The sequence below is a fragment of the Equus przewalskii genome, chromosome 20 (genome assembly GCF_037783145.1).
Source record: "Equus przewalskii isolate Varuska chromosome 20, EquPr2, whole genome shotgun sequence".
Taxonomy (NCBI): Eukaryota; Metazoa; Chordata; class Mammalia; order Perissodactyla; family Equidae; genus Equus; species Equus przewalskii.
The window spans coordinates 57,154,366-57,170,480 of record NC_091850.1 but is presented as its reverse complement, the minus strand read 5'-3'; the positions used below and the strand labels follow the sequence as shown (position 1 = coordinate 57,170,480).

Genomic DNA, 16,115 nt, shown 5'->3' with positions numbered 1-16,115 from the left:
GACTATATGAAGAACTCATACAACTCAATAGCAAAAAAAAAAAAGACAAAAAAGGCAGAGGATCTGAATAGACATTTTTCCAAAGAAGACACACAGATGGCTGGCAGGTACATGAAAAGATGCTCAACATCACTAATGAGGGAAATGCAAATCAAAACCACAGTGAGGGGCCAGCCCGGTAGTGTAGTGGTTAAGTTTGCACACTCTGCTTCAGCAGCCCGGGGTTTGCGGGTTTGGATCCCGGGCACAGACCTACACACTGCTCATCAAGCCATGCTGTAGCAACATCCCATATACAAAATGGAGGAAGATTGGCACAGATGTTAGCTCAGGGCCAGTCTTCCTCAAGCAAAAAGAAAAGAGTGGCAACAGATGTTAGCTCAGGGCCCATCTTCCTCACCAAAAAAAAAAAAGAAAACACCCACCCACAATGAGATATCACCTCACACCTGTTAGGAAGACTATTATCAAAAAGACAAGAAATAGCAAGTGTTGGAGAACATGTGGAGAAAAGGGAACCTTGGTGAACTGTTAGTAGGAGTGTAAACTGGTGCAGCCACTACAAACAACAGTATGGAAGTTCCTCAAAAAATTTAAAATGCAGCTATCATGATCCAGCCATTCAATTCCCCTTCTGGGTATATACCCATAGGAAATGAAATCAGTGTCGCAAAGGGATATCTGCAGTCCACGTTCATTGCAGCATTGAGGTAGCCCAGACATGGAAGCAACCTAAGTGTCCATTGGCACACAGACGGATAAAGAACATGTAGTGTGTATACAATGGAATGTTATTCAGCCGTAAAAGAAGGAAATCCTCTCATTCACAATGACGTGGATGGACTTCGACGACATCATACTAAGTGAAATAAGTCAGAAAGGAAAAAACCCTGCATGTGCCCCAGCAATTAGGATGTGCAAGAGGAAACTGAGATCTGGTGATTTCAGTAGGTTTCATGTGATTTTCTACATGCATCTTACTGAATGTGACTTTCCTATTTTAAGTGTGTTCTATGTCCCTAGGATGACTTGCAGCAACATTTAGACAAATCTTTGGAGGAGAACAGCAGCTTAAAGTCTCTCTTGTTCAGCATGAAAAAAGAAGTAAAAAATGCAGATGCTTCAGCTACGTTAAATTTGCAGATCAGTGGTAAGTTTATAGTTTATTTGGTACTATTACTTGGTGAATATTCATATGTAGACTTTGTTTTAAATTATTCACAGAATTCAGAACCAGCAAATACTGTAAAATGGGGTCATCCTGGTTGTTGTGAGGGTCGTCTTGGCTCATGGGTGATGCTCCTGCCTACCTGGAGCAAGCCTGGCCAGGTGTGTGGAAGGAGAGCTGAGCCAGAGGGGAGAAGCAGCTTCCACGTGAGCTCTGGGCAGGTCCTCCCTCACTGCTTGGATCTGCGACTCCATGGAAACCTCAGGTATTGTCCTGTGGTCCTGACGCCTGGACAGCAGGTGCCTAGTCCATCTGCCTCTCTGAGGGTGCAGACTGATCGCACCTCTGCTCCGCCTGTCTCTGCCAAGGAGGCACCGTGTCCTCCCTGGTCACTGCTCCTTCCAGACCCAGATCATGTTCGTGCCCTGTCTTCACTTGGATTCTGTTTTGCCATTTTTACAGCAGCACCCTCAGTATTTCAGGTTCAGATACTGGGACTTTGGATAAGGGGTGTTGGTGTGTCTGTGCTCCAAGCTGCCACCTTCTCTGGGGGTGAAGTGGGATCTCTTGAAGGTTTGGATTTTAAAAATGTGTAGTCTGTGTCATGTGGCATGGGCAGTCGTGTGAGTGAGACGCTGATGCTGTGGCCGTGTGTGTAGACTGTGTCGTGTGGCGCGGGCGGTCGTGTGAGTGAGACGCTGATGCTGTGGCCGTGTGTGTAGACTGTGTTGTGTGGCGCGGGCGGTCGTGTGAGTGAGACGCTGATGCTGTGGCCGTGTGTGTAGACTGTGTCGTGTGGCACGGGCGGTCGTGTGAGTGAGACGCTGATGCTGTGGCCATGTGTGTGGTCACAGAAGGGCAGTGGTAGGGCCACAGGCCCTGATGGAAGTCTCAACCAAAGCAGGCGGAGGGACTGACCACGCTCGCACGCAGCACAGCTTTCGTTTCTTAAGTTTTTCTTTGTTGCAAATCTTGCATGAGTTCAGCTTCTCAGTTCTGACTGAGGTGGTGCTTTCATTTCTCTGTTGTTTCCTTTTTGTCTCCAGCTCTTTTTGAAACGGGCGCGATGAGGTCTGCTCTGGGGCGTGGCTTTCGTGTCCACAGGGAGGTGCTTTGTGCTCACAGTAGCTCTGTGTGGGGTCTGACCTCACTGCTCATCTGTTCCTTTTGACACACGAAGTTCGTTCTGAGCTCTTAGGAGCAGGTCAGGCCGCTTTGCTAACTTCTCTGGTAAATGTGGTGCCTCCTCCGGGGCTTTAGTGCCTGTTCATCCTGCCCCCTACTGTTGTGTCCGCCTGACCGAATACCTCAGCATCCACTTCTCTGCGGTCTGGAAGGGACTGGGTAGGTCAACCTCGAGGGGTCACAGGCTGCTCCAGCCCTCATGCTTCTCAGACCCCCAGTCTCCCCTCTTTGGAGAAGGCCAGGCCTCCCTCTGTCAGCCCTGGTTCCCTACTTGGCCCCCAGGGTTTCCTGGGAAGATGGAGACACTGGGGGCTCTGCTGCCCTCAGGTCTGTCCGCTGCCCACTGCTGCCTGCTGCTTCCCCTGCAGGTACAGACACCTGCTGGACTTGTGGCTGTCTCGTATCTGGGGCCTTGAGCCTGCCTTATCACCAGGTGCTGTGATGTTGTCTGTGGGCCTTGAGGCTGCCTTATCACCAGGTGCTGTGATGTTGTCTGTGGGCCTTGAGGCTGCCTTATCACCAGGTGCTGTGATGTTGTCTGTGGGCCTTGAGGCTGCCTTATCACCAGGTGCTGTGATGTTGTCTGGGGCCTTGAGGCTGCCTTATCACCAGGTGCTGTGATGTTGTCTGTGGGGCTTTGGTTTTGTCATCTAATTACTCTTAGCGTTGACTAATGTGGGAATTCTGGGGGATCCCAAAACCATGCCGCCACTGCCCTCTTCCCAGAATTCCTTTCATTCACGCCCTGGAGGGAAGTTTAGGTGGACATAGATTCTGAGTAGTGTCTTCCCATCCTAGCCATTGCTGTGTGCTCATTGTGAGAGAGCCTGCGGTCAGCGTCACTGTCACCACTTTGCCCATCGCCTTCCCACCCTGGCTTCCTCATTGTCTCTGGTGTTGTGTGGTCCCGCAGTGGTGTGTCTGCATGTGGATTTATTTGGGTCCTGGTTTTGGATTCGGGAGTCAATCGAGAATATATTTCTTCCCCTCTCGAGTTCCCCTCTCCAGAGAGAGACAGGAGTCGTGTAGATGGAATCCAGACACATGCTCTGTCAGTGATGGACACAGGACCAGGGGCACGTCAGAGACGTGTGGCCCCAGGGCTTCTTAGGGCTTCTCCCGGAGCCGCAGACCCTCCCCTCAGGCAGAGCTCTCTGCTCAGAGGAAGAGAAACCCGAAGGCCCTTCCCTGCCAGGAGGCAGGGCCAGTGGAGGAGCCTCCAGCCGGTGCCAGCCTCCTCTGCCACCACCCTCTGCCCTCCACATAGGGGAGTGGCTCCTCAGGTGTCTGGAGGACAGGTTCCTGTGGCTTCGACCCCAAGGAGGGGAGCCAGAGATGGGCCTGGAGCAGGAATGAGTAGATGTGTAGTAGGGCCTTCTGTGTTCATCTCTGTCTTTGAGTCGCTTACAAAGACTGACCTTTTCCAAGCTATGTTCTTTTTCTTATATCCCAGATCCAGTTTAAAGTCTAGAATTGTGTTAGTTTTCAAAACTTTCACTAAACGATGCTACTTCTTTTCTCTTTCAGGACTTCAGACAAGTGTGAAGAGGCTCTCTGGTGAGATTGTGGAGCTAAAGCAGCATCTGGAGCACTATGACAAGATCCAGGAGCTCACCCAGATGCTGCAGGAGAGCCACAGGTGCTGCGGGGCATGGGGGAGGAGCTGTGGGGAGGGTCGAGGCGCAGGAGGGCGCAGGAGCAGCTGGTGAGGCCTCTGGCAGTTGCTGTTCCGGGCCCGCATGTCATTATGTTTGTGTAGGACTTCTGTGAGCTTCCACATCTTAATGAAAAGCGAGTCCTTTCCTGCTGGCGCTTTCTGTGAGGTGTGAGCTGAGAGGTGTGGCCTCGAGGTGTGACCGGGGAGCCAAGGGGTGAGGGGCATGTGAGGGATGGTGAGAGGCAATGTGGCTTGCTGGTTCCCAGGGCCGTGGCCTGTGGCCTGTTCCTTCCTCCTCAGCCTGGTTCATGTCTGTTCAATTAGACATGTGGAGCTTCTGCCCTCACTCCCGGCTGTGTAGTGGGTGTGAGATGGGAACTAGGAGTGTGGAAAATGTCCAGGCAGAACCTCCGTTTTTATTCCAAGAACTGTGTGCTGGAAGGCAGGTGGCAGCTGGCACAGAGAGGCAGTCAGTCGTGGGGAGGAGGTGTGTTGTGGGGTGAGGTGGAGACAGCTTTGTCGGGACTTGGTGCAGTTGTGTGAGCCCCGGCTCCTGTGGCCTTGGCGGAGAGGCTGGCCTGTGGCCAGTGCTTTTGCCCCTTCTTGTCCCCATCCCTCACCTCTCCCTTTTCCTCTGTCCCCCCTTTCTCTCTCCTGGGGCTGAGGCCACCACACATCCCCCTGGGTTTGGGTACAGTCTAGGTCATAGATGGAGGCAGGATGTGACCTTTCAGGGATTACAGGCCACAGACCCCATCGGCCATCACAGGCACAAGTTACAGAGGGGAGGGGCCTCCTGAGAGATGAGACTGAGCTAAGGATGCATGGCGGAGAGCAGCAGGAAGGGAGCCGTGCCAGTCATGGTGCAGAGTGTGGCAGGCGAGGCAGGGCCATGCCCAGCTCCTGATGGGGCCCCCTCTGGCAGGTCATAGCGTGTGTTGGCACCCTGGCTCTGTGCACGAGGCAGGGGCTGCAGAGCCTCCAGAGGCAGTGGGAGGTTCACAGGACTTTTTCCACTCTGAGCCTCTGCCTGGCCAGTGGCTCTTTCAGCAGTCCGAGCAAACAGGGCTGGCACCCGCACAGGACATTTGTCACTGAGGTGACCATCTTTGTAGAGAAAACAGCCCTGCTTTCGTCTATTTCTTGTGATGCCACAAGTGTCCATGAGTCATTGCTGACTGGGTGAGTAGGGCAATTTGGAGATGACAAAGTTGGCGAAATACAATACCACTTTCTTTCTAAAATTACAAATGGTTAACAATATTAAAAAGTCAGGACTTTCAATTACAGTATACTGTACTATGTGGGAATTATTAAGAGGGTCCTTATTTTTGACTGGGAATTAGAAATATTTCAGTCTTTGGATCTTTTCTAGAATTAGAACATTGTTTTGCTAGCCATAAAGATTATGATGGTGTTCTCAAAAAAGCCTTGCATGGCGGGAGTGTGGAGGGAACCGTTCATTCACTTGTCCAGTTCATCCATCCAGTCCTGGGTGCTGAGCAGGGCCTGCAGGGCGGCATGACAGGCCAAGGGGTTGAGTCAGACCCAGCCCACCCGGTCTGGAGGTGAGGGCCAGATGAGCAGTAGCCAGCGGAGGCGGGAGGGGACCCACTGCAGGGACAGGTGTGCAGGCCTGGGCGTGGCTGGGTGGCGGGGAGCCTGGCCTTTGCGGGGAGTTGGGGTGGCTTTGTGCCACTGGGCAGGCGTGCCGGGAGGGGAGGATGCTGCTGGGGAACAGCAGCAGAGCCGCCACGCGAAGAGCTGAGGTGCGCCTTCCCTGTGTCCTCCAGCTCCCTGGTCAGCACCAACGAGCACCTCCTGCAGGAGCTGCACCAGGCGCGGGCCCAGCACAAGGCCGAGGTGGAGCAGCTGCACTGGAGCTACAGAGAGCTCAAGAAGACCATGGCCCTGTTCGCGCACGGCAGCATCAGCCTTGGCGGCTGCTAGTCCTCTGGACGCCTGCCAGGAAGCCCCGCTTCTCTTAAACCTACACTTTCGGATTCTGTGCCTCACGCGTCTGTATTTCTTTACCGGGTGTATTTGCTGGTCAGAGTGGTGTCTTCTGTTTGTAGTATCTTGTGAGTTTTGAAATGTATTCAGGGCCTCTAGCTTGGTTTTCTAAAACATCCTAAAAAGACAGGATTAATCCAAGCCCTTCACATGTTTTGAGACAAACAGATCATTAATTTTTCGTCAAATATCTTGAGATAAAGAAAATGCAGTATTTTCCTGCTGGTTAAAGACAACGTTTTGTGTAACAAGCAATTCTTATTTAATAAACTAATACATTGTTCTAAAGAGTAGCTTGTTATAAATTATAGCTGTGTTTCTCATTGAATTCTTTTATAAAACAATGTACCATGGTTGGTGAGCAGGAACAAATACGTTCCAGGGCCTAATAAAAGTAACACTTACAGTTGTGGGAAACATTAAAAAATACTGTTTTGTGATATTAAAATCCCACCATAAAAATATCTGCCCAAACCCTAGCTCTCTCTTTTGCTTGCAGTGCATTTCTGAAAATTATCTCATAACAGGGCATAAAATTAGATTTTTAGTTTGGAAACTTCATATCTTATGTAATCCTTGTTTTCTGCGGTAAAACAAAGCAATTTTTTAAAACAAATCTGAATTAATTTAGGAACAGCAGGCCTAGAAGAAAAGGCCATGTGTCAGCTCTATCACTGGGATATCCCAGCGGAGTCCTCAGCCTCTCCCTAGTGGGCGTGTCCCTGGGCTTCAGACTGTCCTCTGGGACCTCCGTCTGGTCAGCTTGTGTCCGACAGCAGCCCTCCTGTGACTTAGCGGGGAGGGGGGTCACACCACATGTGGCTTTTGGGTGTGGGGTGGGATTTCTCATCACCTGAGAGACGTCGTGTCAGCCCGTCCTGGGCCTGGAGAAAGTGAGCACCACACCACACATCATGTTTCTCTTGTTGGATTTCGTCCATCTTCTTGGACCTGCGTTTATATGTTTCCTCAAATTTGGAAAAGTTGTGACCACGACTACTTCAGGTTTCCTATTTGATCCCAGCTTTCTTGGCGTGGTACCACAGGTCAGTGATGGGTGTCCTTTTCTGCACCTGGTTCTTGCAGGGCTTCTGTCTGATCGTTTTGTCCAAAGTGAACTGGTCTTTCCTTCTGCGTGCCTGATCGATCTGCCATGAAGCCTGTGCAGTGAATTTTTAATTTCATAAATTATATATTTTTTTAGTTCTAAAATTCCATTTGGTTCTTTTTGATTAAGGTTTTATTTCCCATTATGTTCATATTTGATTTAACTCCTAACTATCTTCTTAATAGCTCGACTGTAGACAATCTCAAACTGTTCCAGAGTGGCTGCAACCGCCTCACGCTCCTTGTGGTGTGTGGGCATGTCTGTGGGTCGGTGTTTGTGGCCTCACTGTCAGTGTTTCGTGTCTGGAGACAGCAATGTACCTCCTGTGCTTTGTGTTGGCCTCTCTTCGGTTGTAGGGGGTGAGCACCTTTTTACATCTATGGCCATCTGGATTTCCTTTTTGTAAAGTGCCTCTTCAAGTCTTTTCCCTATTTTTCTATCGGATAGCCTGTCTCGTATTTATTTTTAGGAGTTATTTATAATGCTGGATAGTTGTACTTTGTGGATTACGTTTGTAAATAGCTTTTTTCCTGTCTTTTCACTTTTTAATAGTGTCCTTTGATGAAGAGAAATTTTAAACTTTAATATGGTCCACTTGATCAGCCTTTTTCATTCTGATTAAAGAATATCAGATCCTAACTTTTAAAAATCTTTCTCTGTTTGTGGTCATGAAGACATTCTGCTATGTTAACTTCCAAAAGATTTTATAGTTTTGTCTCTTTTGGGGTTTAGATATATATTCTACCTGGAACTGATTTTTGTGTGTGTTGCAAGAGTTAAGGATCCACTTTCACTGGTTTCCTATGTGGGTCCAGTTATCCAGCATCATTTATTGACAAGATTCCTTTGTCATCAGTGATTTGTGCATCTGTTCTTGGATCTCTTTTCTTCCCACTGGGCTCCCTGTCCATCTCTGTGCAGAACCACCGTCTGTAGGGCAAGACCTCCCATCTCATGTTCAGGGGGTTTTGGCTATTTTTGACCCTTTACATTTCATAAATTTTAGGATTAGCTGGTTAAGTTGGGACTTTGTTTAGGGTTGCATTGGTCAATTTGGGAAGCACTGACATATAGGTAGTGTTGGGTCTTATAGACCATGAATATAGTATCTCTGTCCATTTCTTAGCTCTCCTTTATAATGTACATATTATAGTTTTATAACTTTCTCCATAGAGGTTTTACACATCTTTTGTTATATTCCTAGGTTTTTCTTATTTTGTGATACCATTTCTAAAATATGTATTGAAAAGTTTGTTTGGATTTCATTTTTCTAATTATTTGTTGCAGTTATATGAAAACCCAACTGATTTTTGTATATTAATTTTGTATCCTGCAATCTTGTTAAACTCTTATTAACTTTAGAAATTTACCTGTAGGGATTTTAGCCTCTCTGCGCACACAGTCCTGTTCCCTGTGAGTAACGGGTTTTCTTGTTTTCTTTTCCATTCCTTTACTCTGGGTTTGACTTTATATTTGTCACTTTGCTTTTCTGTGCTGGCTCACACCTCTAGTACAATGTTGATTGTAAGTGGTAGTGTGGGGCGTCTTTGTCTTATTTCTGGATTTTAAATAAGAGGGGACTTCCATCATTTTACATCAAAATCTGTGATAGGTTTTTTTTACATGGACTTTCTCAGGTTTAAGAAGCTCCTCAATTGTTAATTTGCTAAGAAGTTTTCATCATGAATGGATAAATTTTATCAGACACTTTTTCTACAGCTATTGGGATGAGCATATGATTTTTCTTCTTTATTCTGTTAATGTGTTAATTGCAATAATTTGCTAATGTAAAATCAACCTTAAATTTCTGGGATAAGCACAACTTAGTAATGGTGGATTTTCCTATATATACATATTGTTGTATTTGGCTTGTTAATATTTTGTTTACGATCTGGTATTTCAGGTACACCACTTAATGTCTAACTTTGGGCAGTTATTTAAATTCTCTGGGCCTCCATTTCCTCATTTTTAAAATGGGGTCATAATAGTGTCTGTCTTGTAGTGTTGTGGTGAAGATGAAATGAGTTATTATAAATGAAGTTCCAGGACAGTATCTGTTGCACAGTGAGCCTGTGGGGCTGCCTGCTCTGAGGACAGTCAGACAGTAATTAGCTCTGACTCCGTGGGTGACAGAGGCTGGGACCTGCCTGCATAATGCTGCTGTTGTCAGGGTTTGCGTCATTACACTCTCCTCGTAAGAAGAGTTTGGCTGTGCATTCCTTCTCTATTCTCTAGGAGAATTTGTATAAGATTGTAACTGTTTCTTCCCTGAATGTTCGGTGGAACTTGCTGATGAAGTCATTTGAGCCTGGAATTTTCTTTGTGGGGAGACTTTTGACTATTGACAGAGTTTACTGAAGGGTTCCAGGCTGTGGCCGATCCTGTTCTCACAGACCATTCATACACCTCTCTACATTTACCAGCCTCCCTACAGGTGGCTTGGGGCCACGTGACTAGTTCTGAGCAACAGTCTGTGAGGGGACTGAGGGTGGTCACTGAGGGTCGGGGCAGAGGAGAGCTGGGGGTCCACTCTGATGGCTCCCCTTCCCTCAGTGACCTTGCCAGCTCCGTTGCAGCTTCTGGAAGCCTGTTATGTGCTGTTGGAAGAGACCCCTCCTTGACTGCAGTTGGACTTCATGTGCAGAGTGGGAAGTCATTGCGTTGTGACCAGCACTGAGGTCTCGGGGGTTTCCACTGTGTTGGTGGCTGCCCTAAATCTACAGGCTTTCCATTTCTTCTTAGTTTTCATAAGTTATATATCTGTAGGAATTTGTTTACATTGCCTAATTTTCAAAGTTTTGGACATAACACTCAATCTTTTAATGGCATTTTAGTAGGTTTAGCACTTGCAGTTGTGTCCCTGTGGCAGAGATGTGGGGGCAGTTGTGTCCCTTCAAGCAAGACCTTGCTGTTCAGGGGAAGGGACGCAGGTCAGAGACGACCACCAGCTGCTCATGGCGTCAGGCTCTGCCTCAGCCTTCGAGCCAAGGACACACCCTGGCCAGTGACCGAGCAGTTGGGGCCTGGGGCCTGGCCTTCCCGCCAGGAGTTCCTCTGACAGCCTGTTGCTGACGCTCCGTCAGGTCTGCACCGTGGTCTGGAACCCTCCCTGCTCTCGAGTCCTCCGCTGTCCCTCGTGGCGTTACTCGCCAATGACAAAGCGGACTCTGCTTCGTGCCCTGCTTCCAGGTGGCTCCGACCCCCTGGCCATTCTTCACGTGGGTCGTTTGAACTTCCGCCTTTGTTAACTTCACCAGAAGGCTGTCAGGCTGGTCAGTCCTTCCGGAGAACTAACCTTGGTCTTCATTTCCATTTCTGTTCTATTTTTAGCCATGCTGAAATTACTGATACATTTGGGTTAGAAATGTTGTTTTGTCCTATCAGTTTTCCTGTTCTGTGTTTCTTTCCTTGCTTCATCAGCTAATGGAACGGACACATTGTGGTTTAAATCTGCCCTCCCATTTTGTGCTGTTCTCTCTCCTGAGTTTTCTCCCTCTCCTACTGTTGCCACTTTAGACTACTTGTTCTCACCCCACCTTTGCCCTCTGCTGGTCTGCTCCATCTCTGGGGTGTCACCCAGCACGCTCGCTTACTGAATCAGGACTCTGCCCACCGGTAGGACTCCCTCTGTGCCTCTGGCTCACATGTGAAGGTGTTCAAGTATTTTCATGAAATGTTTTTAATCCCACAAAGTATTTATAAGGTCGCTGTTTGTTTGTGAGTTAGCTGCTCTATTCTTTGCTCCACTCTCCTCCTTCACATCTCAGATGTTCCATCTGTGATCACTTTCCTTCTACACTGAGAATTCCTTTTAATCTTAGTCTAAAAAAAGGCCTTTATTTTATCTTTATTTTTGAAAACAATTTCCCTGGGGTCGGATTTCCGATTGGCACTTTTTGACGACGTCGCTCCTGTCTTTGGGGCTGCTGTGGTTGTTTGTACTGCAGTTTTTGTCCAGTCCCCCTGATCTAGACCCCACTCGAGGGCTGCACCAGAACTAAGAACTTGACCAGGCTCAAACCTGGCAGATGGACGGCCCCCGCTCCTCACGGGGCTGCGTCAGTGGTCGCCCCATATGAGTGAGGAGCGACCTGTGGCTCTCAGCGTGGTGAGCTGTGGCTCTGACTCCCTCCTGCGGCCCCTCCCAGGGCCTGTCCCGTGTGCACTCTTGCACGCGCATGGGTCTGCTGGTATAGACAGTACACTTTGAAGATAACAGAGATCCACGATTTAACACCTTTATTTATCACTTTACCAAGTTGACACACAATGTTAACAACAGCGAACACATGAGGAGCGAGATGCAGACAGACATGAGCTATTTCACTAAAGGTTTTCAAGCCGGGCCTTGACAGCGACTCTGAGAGGTGACACCACGCCTCACACTCTGCAGGAGGGAGAGCAGGGCCACCCTGACCCCACAGACATTCCCGGTGAGTGCGGTGTAGACGTCAGCAGAAGTGCCCTTCTGAGTCAGAACACCCATGACATCGACATTACTTTACCCATCACAGTGATAAAGTGATACACTCAGTCCTCCCTAACGTTAATAAACAGTGTAAAAATATATTGCCTATATATATAAATTTATTTCCCTTTCCGGAAAAGAACTTGGTACAAACTAGTAGTATATGATCCCTTTCAAGTTTCTGTTAAGTTGTGCGGGTTTCCTTTGTTGTTTGGCTTCGTTTGGTTTTTCAAGAGTCTAAAGTAAGAGAGTTAACTAAAGCGTCTCGAAGTGCAGGGGGACCCCTGCCCGGCACCGCCTGGGGGCACCCCCGGGCTGTGTTCTCCACGTAGCCACGCCCCGAACCACCGGATTTCACAGAGTGTTCAGTAGTAAATCAGTGGAGGGAAGCTATTCAGGGTGAGAGTTGTGAGGACATTCTAGCCTAGTGACAACTTCACAGTACAGCTGAGTCGTCAGCCTGCGCTGTATGAACAGGTGACAGGGTGTCGCCACAGGCGTGCTGCGGGACGGGGCGGCCAGCTTGTGTGGGAGTCCCCGCAGGAGGAGACGGGTGGGACTGGATGCTCAGGGCGGGGCCAGCATGCATTCCCTTACTGGGCTCCGCATGGCGAATGTTTTAGGTCTCCTGGGCCGTGGCGTCTATGTCTCAGCTCCTTCCCACCACCAGTGTAGCACAAGGTAAATGAGTGCTGTGTGAGCACACTGGTGCTGGCGCTGCCACGTGCCGTGTGCCATGAAACTATTCACAAAAGCCAGAGACTGTGGCATGCCCAGGGTGAGCCTCTGCCCTGGCTGCTGCAGGGCCCCCACGGCAGCCTTGAGCCCTCAGCCCCTGGGACATGGGGATGGAGCCGCACAGGCAGGAAGAGGTGCCGGTGGAACCCCTCCACCTGCCTTTTCCTGACTGACGGGCTTCTGCTGCTATTTTCATCTGCCTCAACGCTTAAGACTGAGGATATTAAAGGTGTAAAAATACTCCAGTATAAATATATATCTTTTGCTATAATATTTTAAACTTAAGTAATTTGAACTTCAATTTTGGTAAAGTTACCTCTGGGCTACTGACCACTGCTTATCCTATAGCATTAAATAGAAATAAATAAGTGTTCTGATATGATCAGTGTTGTCAAACCTTCTCCTTCTGTTCTTCCCTGACGCTCGGACACCATCAGCACCATCCTCCCTGACGGACGTGTCCTGTCTCCGGGGTCCATGCTGTGCAGTCTCTTTTATTCACAGATAGACATTGAGTTTCTGTTTAACCATGGTTAGTAGAAGCTAATTGGCATTGTATAAAAACATGCAGCGAGGACACACACCCTGCCTGGATATTCACGATATTCAGAACCTGATGGAGGAGCATGCACGTGTGTCTGTTTTGTGCGGTGAAGGTGGAGTCCTAGCGTGTGTTCCGTGTTCAGAGGCTACGCACACAAGCAATGATGAGTTCCTTAGATGATTTTAAGCTGACAGAATGCTGACCACTAAGTCCTCATGACCGAATTTACCACCTCTTCCTCCTTCCCGGACAGAGGTGAGTGGGGTGGGGTCTTTCCGAAGCCACACTCTGACCAGGGAACGATGCCGTTCTGGCCATGTGTGTGCCTGAGGAAGCCTGGCTGGCTGGGGACAGATGGGCCGCGCTGGGACCCCGACGCCCTGGCCCCAGCATGTGGGGAAGCTGGGCCCAGGGCGTGGGGTTCTCCCTCCAGGAGCCCGTGGGCACTGGGCTGAGGGGTGGGGGAGGGCCACCAAGGGGGCTGTGTGCGCCTCATTCTCATTCACAGACCCAAAGAGAAGGCGCTCTTACAACAGCCAGGAATGCACTTTGGAGTTGTCATCAGGAGGGAGCCGTCTCCATGAGCCTCTGCAGCTCAGGTCTGCCTCACGGGGAGATGGGGGCTCCAATTCTGTGGAGGCACCATGGGAGACAGGTGCTCACCATGGGCATGTGCAGGGTCCCCGAGGACGGGCACTGGTGCTGTTCGCTCTGCTTCATCCCCAGTTCCCCAGCGTACTCCCGGGCAGGCTGGCCCTTGCCTGGAGTCGGCACCTTCGTGTGGAGGCCACCCTTGCCTGAAGATGACGCTCGGGGACAGGTCACGGTGTCCTGGTGTTCAGGTACCTCTCTTCAGTGTTCTGCAGGCGAGGGAGGGCTAAGAAGGGCCTGTGTCCCCTCCTGCCACGGCAGCCCAGGTGGCACGTATCTCTACGGGCTTGGCCCTCACCAAAGGGCTCATTCTAGAGGCTGAGGTCCTGCTGGATTCCAGTCTCTGTGCCATGTGACTCGGTGGTGACAGTGGGGACCAGGCTGTTCACAGGAGAAGGAGCAAAGCAGCCTCCAGTGGTGGGGGTTCCTCCACAGTGGGGCCTTGCAGGGTCTGGGGCAGAGCAGACAGCTTGGGGCCCTGTTCTGTGACCACCAGTGAAAACCTCGCCGGCACTGGACCATAAGGGTTTCCAGTTTGTGATCAGCTTCCTGTCAAGAACCTTTCTGCAGGCTCAGAGGCATCTTCAGACAGGCTCCCACATATCACTCTTGCCTCTGGATTTCACACGAAGGTCCGGCCTGGGAGAGGAGAGAGGTGCACAGGGCAGGGGTCCGCGTCCTGCCTGCCTGTCTCCCAGCCCTCAGTCCTCGGTTTCCCCACGGTGGAGTGGAGGCCTGGCCAGGCAGCTTAGTATCCCAAGCTAGAAACTTCCGAGACAGCAGTGACATTACATTCCTAACAGTGACTTGCAGCCTGCCGTCCATCATTTCCTCAGTTTTAATGCCACACACTGAAGTCCCAGAACCTCAGAACCAAGCTGCTCGCAGAGGCCACTGCCATCTGTAAGTTGAGGCCTCCCTTGGGGGGTCAGGGGAGGCCCGTGTGCGAGGGGCCGTGTTGGCGGGAGCACTGGCCCTGAGCCCCTCTCTGCATGGGCAGACTTTCCCTGGCTACAGCAATGACCAGTGTGCCCTCCGGGCTCAGGGAGGTGGGGGTGTGCGTGCCATGGCAGTGCTAGCCTTTATTTCAGCCGCCTATGCTATGGCCCAGGCCGAGTGTCCAGGAAGGGGCCACCCAGGGGGCGTACGGGCACAGGGATGCATGGCTCCGCCTGCCCTGCCTGGGAGGGAGGCCTCAGAGCGGACGGGTCTCCTGACCTGGAGACTCTGGATGGCAGGAACAGGACGTTGTGAATCTCCCCCTACACACGCTCGTGCACAGTCACACACACACACACTTGCACACGCACACGCTTATGGTGCTGTCACCATTCCCTATTTCTTCTTAGAAAAACGAAATGAAATGTCCTTAGTTTCCATTTTAAAAACTTCTAACTTCACACTTCAGATCACTTTCCTTTGGTCAACTGAGGAGCCACCTTTCACTGGCTCACCGTCCTTTGCACATCAGCTTCGTTTCACAACTGCCCTCAGCACAGACCTGGTCCGCAGGCGTACGCGTGTGTGCATGCGTATGTGCATATGCAAGCATGCGTGTGTGAGTACGAGTGTGTGTGTGCATGTGTGTGACTGTGCAAGAGCACCTCTAAGCATGTGTGTGCATGAACGTGCGTGTGCAAGCATGTCCCCACGTGTCCCATCCCCACCCCTGCATGGTGCCCTTGCAGACACCACTGTGTTCTTTTGGGGTTCACTCCATTTTATTGGTGCTGTTGGTTAGTGCAGTAGCGCATGCTGCCCTCACGGCTCCTGGGAGGGTCTGTGGGTCAGGAGGTCAGCACCACCTCTGACATGGTCTGTCTTTCTCTTCCCCAAGGCCCACCAGCTCCTTTTAAGACTCCCCTTTCGCCTGCAAACTGGGTGGCAGATGTAGTCTGGTCCTGGGAGACACTGGAAACAGTCATTTGTCGACTTCCCAGCATGGAACGAGGCAGGTGTGTTAGAAAAGGTCAGTGAGGTCAGGGGCCAAACCGAGGGTCGGAGAGAAGCACGCCAGAGCCCGGGCATCACCCCACAGCTGCCCTGGCCCAGCGTCTGAGTTCAGCCCGAGGGAGCACAGGAATGTAAGGATGTGCGAGGATGCAGGGTCTCGGTGATGGCAGGAAGGCCCTGCCTGGGAACCGGCTACTTGCCTCCCTGCACCTTCTGGTCGTAGGTGCCCGCATGCTTGTAGCCCGGAACGTAGCCCGACTCGTCCACAAGGTCCACGCGGCCCGCCTTGCCCTTGCCCCTGCCCGACGGGTCGAAGCGCTCCTTGTGGGAGCCAGTGAACTTGGTTGTGTCTGTGAGCCGTGACACAGTGGGCGACGAGATGGCTTTCTGTAGGAGGAGAGCAGGGCAGGCAGAGAGGTAGGGGGTGAAGGGTTAACTGGCAGTCGTCCCACAGGAGAGAGAAGGGGTGTCCGGGTGAGCCGGAAGGGGGAGACTCCAGCCAATGGGATAGGGCCCTGGGTAAGGATGCTAACCAGTCCTGGGATCCCCCTCCTGGCACCTGGCGCAGAGGCAGATTGAGTCCACCCACACCTGGGGGTTAACGCTTCTGCCTAGTCTCGATGCCGCCAT

At 50.7% G+C, this 16,115-nt stretch overlaps 2 protein-coding genes across 17 annotated transcripts in view; one reads left to right on the top strand and one right to left on the bottom strand.

The window, feature by feature from the left end:
* Positions 1–6,311, top strand: part of CEP72 (centrosomal protein 72) — a 42,744-nt gene extending 36,433 nt beyond the window's left edge. For 11 of the 14 annotated variants that reach the window (XM_070587281.1, XM_070587284.1, XM_008524203.2 and 8 more), the window contains 3 exons: positions 1,024–1,150; positions 3,881–3,992; positions 5,804–6,311. In XM_070587281.1, coding sequence (XP_070443382.1) covers positions 1,024–1,150; positions 3,881–3,992; positions 5,804–5,960 — 396 coding nt within the window. In that variant the 3' untranslated portion in view covers positions 5,961–6,311. Of the gene's footprint in view, positions 1–1,023; positions 1,151–1,224; positions 1,434–3,880; positions 3,993–5,803 lie in introns of all 14 variants that reach the window. The other 3 variants (XR_011530501.1, XR_011530502.1, XR_011530500.1) reach the window with 1 other exon arrangement.
* Positions 6,312–11,355: 5,044 nt separating this feature from the next.
* Positions 11,356–16,115, bottom strand: part of TPPP (tubulin polymerization promoting protein) — a 35,541-nt gene continuing 30,781 nt past the window's right edge. For all 3 annotated transcript variants that reach the window (XM_070587301.1, XM_070587302.1, XM_070587303.1), the window contains exon 4: positions 11,356–15,872. In XM_070587301.1, the coding sequence (XP_070443402.1) occupies positions 15,678–15,872 (195 nt within the window). In that variant the 3' untranslated portion in view covers positions 11,356–15,677. The remainder of the gene's footprint in view (positions 15,873–16,115) is intronic.